The sequence below is a fragment of the Suricata suricatta genome, chromosome X, assembly GCF_006229205.1.
Source record: "Suricata suricatta isolate VVHF042 chromosome X, meerkat_22Aug2017_6uvM2_HiC, whole genome shotgun sequence".
In the NCBI taxonomy this organism is placed as follows: domain Eukaryota; kingdom Metazoa; phylum Chordata; class Mammalia; order Carnivora; family Herpestidae; genus Suricata; species Suricata suricatta.
In genome coordinates, this window is record NC_043717.1 from 64,086,181 (window position 1) to 64,101,057 (window position 14,877).

The window sequence follows — 14,877 nt, forward strand, 5'->3', positions numbered from 1 at the left end:
TATAGAGATTTTAGGCACGCTAATGGAAATCATATCGGATCAAGGGGCAAAAACTCCCAAGATGTAGTTATTTAAAATTAAAAAAAAATAGAAAGATAAGTAACTACATTTGAAAAACATTCATGTAATTAAGTAGAACCTCATTGTGGAGGTATAGGTCTTCAGAAGATCAATGTAAGTTGCTGTTTATTTTATTCTTAAAAATGTTTATTAATTTTGAGAGAGAAAAAGAGTGAGCATGAGTGGGCTATAGAGGGGGACAGAGAGAGGGAGAATGAGAAATCCAAGGAGGTTCCGTGTTGTAGTTCAAAGACTGACATGGGCTTTTATATGAGTGCTATCTTGACTTTAGCTGAAACCAAGAGCCAGTGACTTAACTGACTGAGCCACCCAGGCATCCTGTAAGTTGTTCTTTTAAATTAAAGATGCATTACATAGGCATTTTTAATGAAGGTTCTTTTTTTTTTCTTTTTGTTTAGTTTGGATTGCAAAGGATTCTGGAAGATGAAAGGAGTCTTTTGCTATTAGCAAGAGCAATTGATCCCAAGCAACCCAACATGATGACTGAAATAGTAAAAATACTTTCTGCTATTTGCATTGTTGGAGAAGAGAACATGTAAGTATTTTTGTATTATTATATTAAGTGCATGGAAAATAACACTTGAGAAAGCCCATGTTTTATGATTTTCTTTAGATTACTTGCATGAAAATAGTATCAAATTTCAGAAAATAGTTTACTGGTATTTTATCATATCTATTATTACAGCATTTTTAAAGTTTTTGGAAAGAAATAGATTTTATAGAGAATTCTAGTGGGAAATTCTTCAAAGTTGGATTCAAATTAAATAAATAGAATTTTATCTAGCTGAAAGTAAAGCAATCATTAGAAAAGTGGGAAAAATCAGAGAAGAAATTTGGCTAAACACATACACACACACACACACACACACACACACACACACAAGCATCCCCCATATATACCCATCATAAAATTTGACTTCTTTAACTCACTGAATTGACTAGATGCTTTTAATTTGTATTAGGATTTTATTTAAAGTAGTATTTTATTTTATTTGTCTACAATAATGAAAAGACGATGTAGTTATGCATATAGGGTAATCCTGTTAAACAGAAAGAACAAAAAGATTGTAATTATTCAAGTGCATGTATGTGTTAATTGTAGCAAGTCATTCCTGAATGCACATTAGATCATGCCTTCCTATGGAGATAATATTGACTGAAAAGAAAAAATTTAGATTTGATATCATTATTAAGACCTGTTAGTAAGGAAGCATTGCAATAAAGAATAAAATATCTTCTAAAGACAAGAACTAAAATATTTCTTCTGAATGGAATACCACATGGCAATGAGAAAGAAAGAAATCAATAAGTACAGTATAATCCAGAGAGGTTAATTTGATTCAGACAATTTATTGAGATAGTATCCAAAAATTTTCTTCAGGTAAATAATTTTTTTGCTCAAGGAAATTATAGATGCTTTTCTAGTTACTTAGCTTTTCTCTTTTAGTTTTTCTTTCTTGTTCCCATTTTTATGAGACTAAGGTGCGAACTTCCCATCTTTAAAGACTGTTGATGTTTTCAATTATTTTAAATGTATTTACTCTTTCCAGCACTTTATTATAATATCACAGTCCATTTTCATGTGCATAAGATTTTAATAATTGTATATGCCATATTGTACTTAAATGATTTTTCATATTGACACATGAAATATCAAAACCTGAAATTTTTAATTTTTCTGTTTATCAACTAAGTATATTTTTAAAAATCTAACCTAGAAAATTTATTTTCCTCAAGGTATTTTAATTGAGTTTTCATTTTGATGTTCCCAAGTTATTTAAAACCAATGATATTTGACTTGTAAAAATATGTGGATAAGAAGGAATACAACTGTTAAATTGTGGTTTTCTTTATAAACATCAAGTGCCAGAAAGGAAATAGGGAAGACTGAAAGATAATGCATATTATAATGTGTGTATAAGATGGATTTCTAATTTATATGTATATATATTTTTGTGTGTGTAGTCTAGATAAACTTTTAGGGGCAATAACTACAGCAGCAGAAAGAAATAATAGGGAACGATTTTCACCAATTGTGGAAGGATTAGAAAATCATGAAGCTTTGCAATTACAGGTGAGTTTTGTTTTTGTTTTTTTGTCTTAAACTGTTTGTGGGATTATATTTAACATACTCATTTTATATGGCACCAGCTCCATTTGTGCTACCATTTAAATAGAATGTAACATGACAATGAAATTACTCCATTGTTTGGTCATTTATAAACAGCTAGATATTTAGTCTGTGAAAATAACAATTTGTTTAAAATTAGGAAAACTACTTCAAGTTATTATAATATGGTGACTATGATTATCATTAATATTTGGAAGGAATTTAGTAAATAAGAAAATAAACCATAGGGGTACCTGGGGGGCTCACTCAGTTAAGCATCCAACTCTTGGTTTCAGCTCAGGTTGTGATCTCACAGTTCATGGGTTTGAGCCCCTCATAGGGCTCTGTGCTGGCAGTGTGGAGGCTCCTTGGGATTCTATCTCTCTTCCTCTCTTTGCCCCTTTCCTGCTCATGCTCTCTCTCTCTCTCAAAATAATAAAGATTAAGAAATAATAAAATAAACCATGGAGATTAAAGCTTTAGCAATAATCAGTGCCACAGGGCAATAATTCAGCCAATGTTATCCTAACATAAGTTGATGAAGTCTGTGGGCTTATTGTAGAAATTTAGGAAAATAAGCATATCTCTCTCAATGCCATTCACACAACACCAGATATATGACTCACCAGAATGTTTGTTGTGGGGGATGGGGCAGATGAATTGCAACTCTTTGGTCAGGGCCTACCTGATAGCCCTGTATACCCCCAGGCTAAATGTTTTATATAGAAAATGACAAAACTTACTATCTTTTCTTAGATGGTTTCAGGAAATGACCCATTTTATGAAATATAACTTTGTTTTTGAGTGATGAAAAGTCATATTTATTGTGTGAGATGATGGACTAAGAATTTTAATTTACATAGATTATCTGATTCAATTCTTTTAACAACTGAGCTGTGTAGGCCCTATTATCAGGTCCATTTTGTTTATGAGATGAATAGGCTTATTGAAATTAGATAACTTGTCTAAGCTGATACATTTATAATTGGCAAACTTAGAATTTGATATCAGGGCTTTGGTCTGTGGTGTTCATCTCTTTTTACTGTTTACCATTTAATACACCATGACAGATCTCTTTCTGAATTACTTTTTAAACTACTGTAGTATCATTCAACAAAGAGAAGATGGTTCCACATTTAATTTTATCAAATTATTTAGTGAGTGTTTAAATGTTTAGATTTCTAGCCAGGGCTTGCCGAGGTAGCTCAGTTGAGAGAGTGTTATACTGAAGATCTAAATGTTAAGATTTCTTATCTAATGTAAAATTTATTTTCTTTTTTAAATTTTTTATTATGTTATAAATTATTAGTATTATTTTTGGTTTTTGCCAGAGTTTGAAACTACAGCAGATAGATGAATTAGCTTGTCCAAAGAGAATACTTTAGTGTTATAAAACTATAATCTATTTAAATATTTAAGGATCTTTGTTAATTGTTATTTCTCTTAACTATGATTATCATTTTGGATAAACTTTTATGGTGTGCCTTTTATGTCCAATCTATTACATTTTAAATAATTGGGATGTTTCCTTCTACTGCTTTCCTTTTTATAATATGCCTCTTATTATCTATTATGTATAATATATAGTTATATATTATATATAATTTATCTCAAAAATTTAATATATCTGCTGAAATATTTGAAAGATTAGAAATATTTTTAAACTATACTTTTTTCTTTTAGAGAGAGGCACAGCAACTAGGGAAGAGAAGCAGAGGGAGAGGGAGAGAGAGAGTGAATCTTAAGTAGGCTCCATGCTCAGCACAGAGCCCAAGGTGGGGCTCCATTTCACAACTGTGAGATCATGGCCTGAGCCAAAATAAAGAGTTGGATGCTCAACCAACTAAGCCTCTCAGGTTCCCCTGAAAACTGTACTTTTTAGATGAGTTCTTGAAATCTTTGTTCTTGTTTCTTTAGTTGGGCTTGCCTAACTAAATATCACTCGCATTCAGTCTTATGTAGGAGTTTGTACTTGTCCCACAATGTATAGGAAGAAGTAAGTGTTTTAGATACATTCAATGTTTTCATTACTTGGTCAAATCACTCATTCAAAATCACAGAGCTGTTGAGGGGTAGAGATATATTTTGAAGCCAGGTCTCTGTGATGAATCATTTGTATACTGCAATTTCTTCCTTTTATAATTTTTTAAAAGTTTTATTAATTTATTTTGAGAGAGAGAGAGAGAGAGGGAGAGAGAGAGAGAACAAACATGAGCAGAGTAGGGGCAGAGAAAGGGAAAGAGAGAATTCCAAGCAGGCTCCTTGCTGTCCATGTGGAGCCTGACACAGCACTCAGACTTAGAAACTGTGAGATCATGACTTAAGTAGAAATTATGAGTCAGACACTTAACTGAGCCACCCAGGTGCTCCTGAAATTTCCTGTTTTGGTCTACAGAAATTAGTAATTTGTTATATGGAAAGCCTTACTCTTAAAAGAAATGTGAAGTGAGTTTTTTTATTTGGATTATTTCATGTAAATTAAAAATTTCATCTAAAAGCTTGAAATACTTAAGAAAACAGGATGAAAACCAAAAGTTTAAACTTGTTTAAAAATTATAGTTAGTGATGTATTTTAATTACATTTTATATTTATGTAGTACCCTGAGACTTCCCAAAATGTTATTATAGTCACAGAAAGTAATTGTTAAAATATGGCGCTGATTATATATTTAGATAACAATTGTGTACATTTTTTCTCCTTTTTTAGATTTCATAACAAGTTTTTAACTTCTCATAGAAATTTTCAAGCTCATCTTTTAAGTGAAATTTTGTACTTGTGATAGGATTTTAATAATCTGCAATAGTTCAAGAAACAGACAATAAATCATGTATCTTCATATGCTCTCTCTTCCCTGACTTTCCTTCAGCTTAGTAGCATCAATTCTCGCCCATGCTACAACACCTTTTGATCTTACTTGTTCTTTGAACCAACCTCTCATCTTCCTTTATTATTTCATAGTCCCAGTCTCTAAAAGAATCATCTGTACTTGTTTTCTGTTTCCTGAATTCCCTTTTACAACTCAGCATTTTCACGGTTCTTAAAAAGGTCGACAGTGATCTTCTAATTTCAAAATCCAATGGCCTTTTTCTAATCCTCATTACTTGACAATATTAATCACCTCTACCCTTGAAAATTTTACTGCCTTTGGCCTTATGGTCCACATTCTTTCCTTGATCTGTAACTGCTTTTTCTCTTTTTTCACGTGTTTCTCTTCTTCTTGATTATTTTGTTCTCTCTGTTCTATCTTTGGTCCTCTTCTATTATAAGTTTCCTTTAGATATACATTTACATATATATACATAAATTTCCATTTATACACTTATAAACATATACTTATATGCATACATATGTATTTTATTTGACTTGTGGATATTCTCAATTGTTTCTGCCAAGCTTAGCATCCAGCTGTATTCTAGTGATTTTCCGGAATTATAAGTCCATCTCATCTCTTCTCTCTCTCATTCTTTTCGAATATAGATGTCCAAATGCTTAACTAGATGTCTTGGAAGCATCGTGAAAATAAGAGATTAAAGATAACATTTATAAGTCATGTACCATGTTCTAATACTTTACACATTGCCTCATTTTAATAGTCACAGCAGTTCTAGAAGACAGATAGTAGTATCCCCATTTTATAGATGAGTAAACAGGCCTGTGGAGGTTAGATAATTTTCCAAGGGTCACAATGTGAATAGGAACAAAGCACAGATTAGACACTAGGGAGCCTGACTCCAGAGTACCTTCTCTTAACAGCTACACAGTTCCTCCTCTTATCAAAACTAAGCAAGTTGCCCTACACACCTCTGTATCTCCTGTAGGTATCTCTGTGTTAAATCATAGCTCATTACTTACATATTCCATCATAGCCCTGAGGAAGCAAGAAAATAATTATATATTTGCTTAAGAATATAGGAATTAGCTAATTCACTTCAGATAAAGTTCTGTGCAAAAATGGATGTTCATGCTTACATAGACAAACCCTCAGTTATATGGACTGATTCTTTGTGGCTTTTTTTTCCATATCGGTTCTCAATTTTTCCGATTTTACTCTATACGTACTTGTAAATTAGCTATTAGTGCACTCATGCCATCATATATGAGGATGTAGCCTTGGATAAATCATTTATCATTTGTCAATACAGGTAAATGTATAATAAAACAAGTTGCTATAGCTTATGAATAAGAAAATTTGTGAAAAAGTAAATGAATATATTAAATATTAGGTGTTGAATGAACACCTGATAGCACTTAGGAAACTTATTCTATTTGTTTACAGTTTTATATTACTACCATTTATAGAGTAGAATTAGTATAATGGGGGTTGTATAGATACATTTATGCAGTGTAGTCATTTGTCAGGTTTTTGTAAAAGTGTCTTCTGACCTAAAGAAGGATAGCTTTCCTTTTGTATCTGTTTCAAAGATGAGTAATTGTCAAATCTATCTCTTTTTTTTGTAATGGAGGGTTACTAGTGACCTCCATTATAAAAAAAGAAGACACATTTTAAGTTCTCATATTGCTTCTTCACCACTTGAAATTATTGATCATTCCTATGAAAGTTCTCTCCTCTCACAACTTCAGTGATACTAAGCTCTCCTTGTTTTGTCTCTTACACTTTGTCTCTTTTACACTTTAAATCTTCTAGACTGTATGCTTGGCCCTTAAATATACTGCTTCCTAAGAGCTTACTCCTCATTTCTTTGGTCCTTTGGTTTATTTCATTGCTTTGCTCATTCTGTACATTGTCCTTGGACAGCCTCATCCATCTTTATGATTTCCATCTAGTACTTCTATGTGATTGATTTCTCTGAACTCTTCTTTTTCAAATCCTACTGACTCAGATCCCATATGGTAAGCTGCCTTTTGGTTCAATTTCAAATTCATTATTGTCCTTAATGCTACTTATCTTCCTTTTCTTCAGCCTTCTCCTTCCTGTTCTAATCGCCTCTCCAATTTTAACCTGCCATTCTTCTGTATTCTCAGTCCTGGTTACCTTAGCATTATCTACCGGGTAGCACAAACCAGAAATGTTATAGTCCTCTTTGAATCTATTCTTCCTCCATGCACCATTCCTTCAGTCACGAAATCCTACCTCCTCTACTTAATGTTGTTCTTTCCATCATTAGTATGGTATTCCTCCCTGTCCCCCACTGCTGCCATTTATTTCAGTGAATTGTCACATCTCACAACTTTACATTTTTCTGGACTCCTAAATATCTTCTACCTTTCACTTTAACCTGCTTTAAATCATGTTCCACAGAGTTTTACTTTTGAAATGCAGTTCTTGTCAAATCAGTGCTCAAAATCCAACAAGGTCTTCCCATAGCCTCTGGGATTAAAATGTAGTCTTAGTCCACACAAAATACTTCATCATCTGATTGTTGTTTTCTCAGTAGCCTCACATTTCACTGCTCTTCTACTTATACTTTTTGGTCCAGCTATACTGTGCTCAGATTCCTGAATATTTCATGCTGTTTTTTCCCTTCTACCTCCATACCTTTGTACGAGGCTTCCTCCTACCTGGAATCCTTCTCCATTTCCTAATTTAATTAACTTGCTCTGAACATTTGTATCTTTCTTTGTTGGTATTTGACTTAAACCATCTTTTTTCCTAACTCCTATTGGGCTAAGATAAAGAAAGACCTTGTTAATGTCAACAAAGTACTTAATAAGGTCAAGTGTATGACAATGTCAATAAGATTTTAAAAGCACACTTTGTCACAGCTAGTGACAATATGGATAATCTGAGAATGCCTTAAAGTTGGCAATTAGTATACTCCATAAATGTTTGAATTATGATCGGATAGATAGATGCTTCTACAGTTTTCAGAGCTTGTATGTTAAAATAATAAACGTTTGTAACATTTGTCCAATAATTTTGTGAGAATATTTCATGTTAAAGTAATTCCCCTCTCTACCATTTTGGTAAGAAATGGAATATAAGTTTTTTGTAATGCTATGTCTCATGCCATTAACATTTGAGATATTTCATTACCATTCATCCATTATATTTTAATCATTTTATTGAGGGCAATTATATGTTACACAGAAAATCCTAAGTGAATGCAGAGCTTCATGCCTTTACAAAATTTATAATCTCTTTTGTGATATTTCACATTCTGTATCACACCCCATGCCACAGGATGAGGACAATACCATCCTCAGACAAAAGGATGTAGATTATTATTGCAGAAAGAGAATATACTACTATCAGAAAGGAATGATCCTAATGTGATGGAAAAACTGATAGTAATTCAGTTTAGTATATAATTATGCATAGTATAAATTATGGAATGTTTTATCACATGTACAGAGTTGGTGGTTTTTATCTATATATATTTATGCATTTATTCAGCAGCATATTTATTATGTAGAAAAGGAGGTCCCTGAAATGCAAATAAACAAATTGACCGATTTTAGTGGTTAAGAATCAGAATTTTGGGGATGCCTGGGTGGCTCAGTCAGTTAAGCGTCTGGCTTCAGCTCAGGTCATGATCTCACAGTTTGTGGGTTTGAACCCCGCCTCGGGCTCTGTGCTGACAGCTCAGAGCCTGGAGCCTGCTTCGGATTCTGTGTTTTCCACTCTCTCTGTGCCTCCCCCATTCATGCTCTGTTTCTTGTTGTGTCAATAATAAATAAACATAAAAATATTTAAAAAAAGAATCAGAATTTTGGTCCTGTCCTACCAAATTTATTAATAATGGGAAAATTTGCTGATTTACTTTGACATTTAAATTTTATTCTCTTGGAAGCTATATTTAAGAGATACAGCAGACCATTTTGAAGTGTAGACTTATTATAAAGGAACTAAGCAACAGAAAGGATCCGGAAAATAGACTTTGTAATATTCAACTCAAGAGTACTTGCTTTCTTTATGGTACAAGGGAAAATGCTGTTCAGCAATGCCAGATTTGTACATTGTGTGTTGTAGAAAGAATCGAAAACAAAATCATGAGACATGGGTTCTTGTCCAATCTTCATGGCTTATTATTAGCTGCAAGATCTTGGGTGAATCATCTAATCTTTCTAGGTTTTCAGTTTCTTTACCTTTAAAGGAGAACATTGGACCAGAGTACTTGGCATTTTTAAGCAGTCTATCTGCTTTAAAATCCCATGATTCTTTATTTTCTATCTCTGGGTTTGGATATATTTTTTTAAAGCAGATTGATTTTTGCCTTATAAGCAGACAATACAGTTCAATCATGATCTTAAAGATTTATACACTTGGAAGTTCAACCAATTTTGAAATTATCATTATTTGGGAATGAGCTTTATGTTTCTTTGGAGCTTAGGTTGTAGATATTAGGACAGAAGACTTGTTCTTTAAAATCTCTAGTGGAATGCTATCCAAGCAAACTTTCTGCATTGTCCTACATTCATGCTGTCCAGTATGGTAGCCAATAGACATATGTGGCTGTTGAACACTTGAACTATTGCTGGTGAGACTGAGCAAATAAATTTTTAATGTTATTTAATTGTAATTAAACTAAATTTAAAATGTGACCTGTGGTTCCATATTGAACAACCTAGTATAGTGTGTGTGTGTGTGTGTGTGTGTGTGTGTGTGTGTGTGTGTATGCAAATGTATGCTGACTAGGGAGTGGGGTGGCAGGAAATAAAGGAGAGTGGAGATTATTATTGTGGATAATGGGATGCTACCCAAACTTCACTTCAGTATATATATACACATATATACATATACACATATACAGTTGAATGTAACACATTCCGGGAACTGTTTTCTATCTTACCTCTTATTTTTGTTTGCAATCCATTATGCATTTTGATAACCACATTGTTTTGTTTTCTTAATTGAGGTATAATTAACTTATATGATACTGCTTTATATACTAGGTAATATATTATTAAAATAATTGTATGCCTTCTAATTAATAGTTTCAAAGCTAGATGTTTCCAGTATAATCAACATGATACAAGAGTTAAATTTTATTATATTACCCATCCATCAAATCTTTTGTTGTGTGAATCTATGGATGGAGTTGATGAGACATTTGGAATGTGCTGGAAATTATTCTGTATTTGGAATAAAATAGTATGGTTTAGAATCATGAGTTTTCTCCTTGCTGTCTGACCTTGTATAAGTTAACCTGCTTTGAGCCTAAGCTTCATCATCTGTGAATTAAGAATAATAGTAACACTTATCTTGAGTGATTTTTAGGAGGATGTGATTAGACGGTGAATTATATAAAGTGTCTAATATTGTTTGGTAATTAATAATACTAGGAACAGGGGCCCCTATGTGGTTCAGTTGGTTAAGCATCCAACTTTGGCTCAGGTCATGATATTACAGTTTGTGAGTTTGAACCAAGCATTGAGCTCTGTGGTAACAGTTCAGAGCCTGGAGTCTGCTTCAGATTCTGTGTGTGTGTCTCTCTCTCTGTCTGCCCCTCTCCTACACTCGCTAGCTCGCGCTCTCTCTCCCTCTCTCTCTCTCTCTCCCTCTCTCTCTCTCTCTCTCTCATTCAGTCTCAAGAATAAGCATTAAAAAATAAATAAAATGTGCTTTCAAATTTATTTTTTTGAAGAATAATACTAATGGTAGTAGTTTGGGGGTTCTGTGTTTATTTATTCAGAATCTACATAATGGCTATATCATGTTTATAATGAAGTAATAATATATTCTGGCATTGAAACTACTTCTATTTTTAAAATTTAATTTTGTGTTTATAAATAATGATAATTAGTTTGGTTTTGGATTAATTTTGTTATGTCCTCTTAAAAAGGTGGTAATTATGTAGGAGCATAAAGGCATTTTAAAGAGATTTTTTGTTCTTCACATTCATACAATATAAATATTTTTATAAAAGTATCACTGTAACAGAATATGTTGGAAAATGACATGATGGTATGACTATTCTGCTTATGTTACTTGTACTTAACTAGATGTCTATTAGAATTTGATAAACAATAAATAGTACATTGATAGACCAGTGCTATTACCTGTTTAAATTGCTGACTTCAAAGTATATTCTTTTTGTTTGTCTTCTAATTAATTTTTAGTCAATGAATGCAACTTCTTTTTAAAAAATATTTTAAAATGTTTATGTGTTTTTGAGAGAGAGAAAGAGGGAAAGAGAGACAGAGCACGAGAAGGGGAGGGGCAGAAAGAGGGAGACACAGAATCCAAAGCAGGCTGCAGGCCTAAGCTGTTAACACAGAGCCTGTCATGGGGCTCGAATCCACAAATCTTGAGCTCATGACCTGAGCCAAAGTCAGCTGCTTAACTGACTGAGCCACCCAGGTGCTCCTAAATGCAACTTCTTTATAGCTTTCAGTTATATATTTATACATCACATATAAAGTATTTAATAGCATGAGAGTATTTATCTTACTAAGTGTTAAGTTATTTTGATGTTGATGCATTCATTAATTTTATTGGCTTTTACTTTCAACTTTTATTTGTATAAAAGTACAATTTAGGACTCATTAACTTGTTTCTTACAGAAATATTCTCTTGTAGGGTATTAATACAAGTAATTAAAATAAAATTTCTTCTGGCAAAAACAATCCTAGAAGATGGCAACTTTTCTCTCTATTAATTTTGAATTGGGCGTATACTTTGGCTTGTTTGGTCATGTCATAGTTGTAACATAACAAGGATCATTCAAGCAAATACAGTGATATTATAGTTATTAATATGTTCAGCATGCAAACTTCTCTCCTATCCAATGGAAACTATAGAAGGGCTTACATATTTTTATTGTAAATAAGAAGGTTAAATAATCCATAAAGCATAAATATCATAATAACTTATTTGAAATGTCTTTTATGATAAAGCAAGTAATCTTAATCAGTTATCTAAGTGTTTAATATTGTGAGCATTCATAGGAGTTGGACTTCATTGTTCAGTTGTCATTTAGATATTTAGTAATGTTAGAAACAAATTTAGTCATCCCCTTTAAAGCATGCAACTTTTTTAAATTTTTGAACATGGATGTGAACAGGATGGACTAATCTCCCTTAAAACAACTTAAATACCTAAGTTACAGATATAAAAATAAAAGGAAAACTGTGTTTTTAATAGAGAAATTTTTAAAGACATTGTACTTTAATATTGTTTAGCTTTTATGTATTTTTTGAGAGACAGAGAGAAACAGAGCATGAGGAGGGGAGGGGAAGAGAGAGAGACATAGAACTGGAAACAGGCTCCAGGCTCTGAGCTATGAGCACAGAGCCCAACGTGTGGCTCAAACCCAGGAACCATGAGATCATGACCTGAGCTGAAGTTGAATGCTTAACCGACTGAGCCACCCAGGCGGCCTGTACTTTTAAACCTTTTAACATTCTCTTTCTATTTGAAAAATAACTATTAAAATGATAGGTCTGGGCGTGCCTGGGTGGCTGGCTCAGTGGGTTAAGTGTTTGACTTTGACTCAGGTCATGCTATCATAATTCCTGAGTTTGAGCCCACATCGGGTTCTCTGCTGCCAGCATAGAGCCTGCTCAGATCCTCTTTCTCCCTCTCTCTCTGCCCCTCCCCGCTCACTCTCTCTCCCAAAATAAACAAGCATTTAAAAAATATATAAAAAATAGTGATAAGTCTGGATATGTCAAGTCAAAATTCATTTGAAATATTTTTTTTGCTGATGGGTTTTTCTCATACTATTATTTGTGCCTCCTATATACACTTGACATCTTTACCAAATCTGGTGTTTTCCAGGAGTTCTTTTGCATTCAACTCTTTCAACACTGTACAATACACTCACTGCATACTTTAAAAACAATTAATTTAGGGGCACCTGCGTGGCTTAGTTGGTTAAGCATGTGACTCTAGATTTTGGCTCAAGTCATGATCTAATGGTTCCTGAGTTCGAATCCCTGGTCGAGTCTCTGTCAGCACAGAACCTCCTTGCAATTCTCTTTCTCCCCGTCTCTCTGCCTTTCCCCCACTTGCTCTCTCTCTACTTCTCTCTCTCCCTCAAAATAAATAAACTTAAAGAAAAGAATAATCAATTTAAATGTGTAGCTCCTCACTTAATCTGTTAGCTAGTTGCCAAAAACTTGAGCAGCATTTTCCAAAAATACAGTTCAGGAATAATCCATGGATCACCTGGCAAATAGCACTCTGCTGATTCCCTTATAGCTTGCAATTACCAGAAAGCAAGTCCTCTTTATAATAGGGAACCTTAATATTAGGAGGTAAGAAAAAACCAACCTTTTTTAAACAGTGTTAATGTAATTAAGGAATCAACTTCACTTAAAAACAAACCCTTGTATTTGTCATGCAACACACAGTAGCAGTGATGTCACAGTGAATTCTAGGTGAACTTAATTCACTTGCATTCATTTTTATACACAGTAAATTAATTCATCCTAATCATGTATTTTTAAACTCTGTATTTTTTGCAAGTGTATGCCCAGCAATAGGATGGAGAGAGTATAAATCAATATAATAATATCTCCAACTTATCGCTGTTCCTTATTTAATATCAGTATAATTTATTAGATATATTTTAGAAAAATATGTATGATCATATACAATTGAGGCCAAGTGCACTCTGAAGACAGCTGAATATGAAAGATACACTTCATGATCTTTTTAAAGGGCTCTATATGCAGATTTTTGGAACTTTGAGTTTCTTAGAGAGAATTCAATATTCCTTCATATTGTATGGCAAAACATAGCAATACTTGGCCATCCATATTTTCTTTAGAATTATTCTGGACATGGGAAATTTAATTGTTAATTTTGTTGTTTATATGAAATCATCATTATATTTATGTAAAAATACATTTCTTCTTATAGTATATTATGCATGCCTTTAGCTAATGGAAAAATAATGATCTGAATGAAGTAAGTAAATATTTCCTTAATTTAAAAAAATTTTAAATAATTGCTTTCTAATTACAGGTGGCCTGCATGCAGTTTATAAATGCCCTTGTCACGTCGCCTTATGAGCTTGATTTTAGAATACATTTAAGGAATGAATTCCTGCGTTCAGGCTTAAAAACAATGTTACCAGTAAGTTGCATGTACCTGTACACATTTATTATGCTGATGAACTTTAATGTTTTTCTCTTGTTGGACAAAAGTATTTGAAGCAGAGTAAATAAATATGCTTTGTTCTGTTTTCTTTTATAAAGCATTAGACATTTTGTAAGCTTTTCTATATTACAGTAATGATTCAGAATTCAGCTAATGTATCTAGAATGATGTGGGTGTTTTTTTTTTTTTCCCCTTGTTTTGTTTTCTCAAAGTCAAAAGGAAATTTCTTTTCTTGGAATTTGAATATTGAGAACATAAAAGACTACTGCTTTTTCTTTTTCTGCAGCCTCAATTTTCTTTTCTTTCTTTAAATAGTTTATTGTCAAATTGGTTTCCATATAATACCCAGTGCTCTTCCCCATAAGTGCCCTCCTCCATTACCACCACCTCTTTTCCCCTCTCTCCCTTTCCCTTCAACCCTTGGATTTTCATTTAAAAGTTCTTGCTTTCCTCTTTGAACTTAGATTGATTTCATTTATATTCAGCATAAGTATGTATAGAATTTGGATTAGTATATTTCTAGACACATTACTTAAGAATGATATTCTTGTTACAATGCTCTGGGAACTTTTCTTAAAAAATAATTTCTTGAATTGAATGGGAATATATGTTCTAATTAACATTTTGAAATAACTTTTCAGGCTTGAAATAAAGGACACTTATAAACACAAATACAAC

The 14,877-nt window shown here is 32.8% G+C and overlaps 1 protein-coding gene across 1 annotated transcript in view; it reads left to right on the forward strand.

Moving 5' to 3' along the window:
• The window catches only part of DIAPH2 (diaphanous related formin 2), a 295,986-nt gene that overhangs the window by 235,837 nt on the left and 45,272 nt on the right, over positions 1 to 14,877 (forward strand). The window contains exons 7-9 of the mRNA XM_029930066.1: positions 480 to 616; positions 2,047 to 2,155; positions 14,065 to 14,175. Of these exons, the coding sequence (XP_029785926.1) occupies positions 480 to 616; positions 2,047 to 2,155; positions 14,065 to 14,175 (357 nt within the window). The remainder of the gene's footprint in view (positions 1 to 479; positions 617 to 2,046; positions 2,156 to 14,064; positions 14,176 to 14,877) is intronic.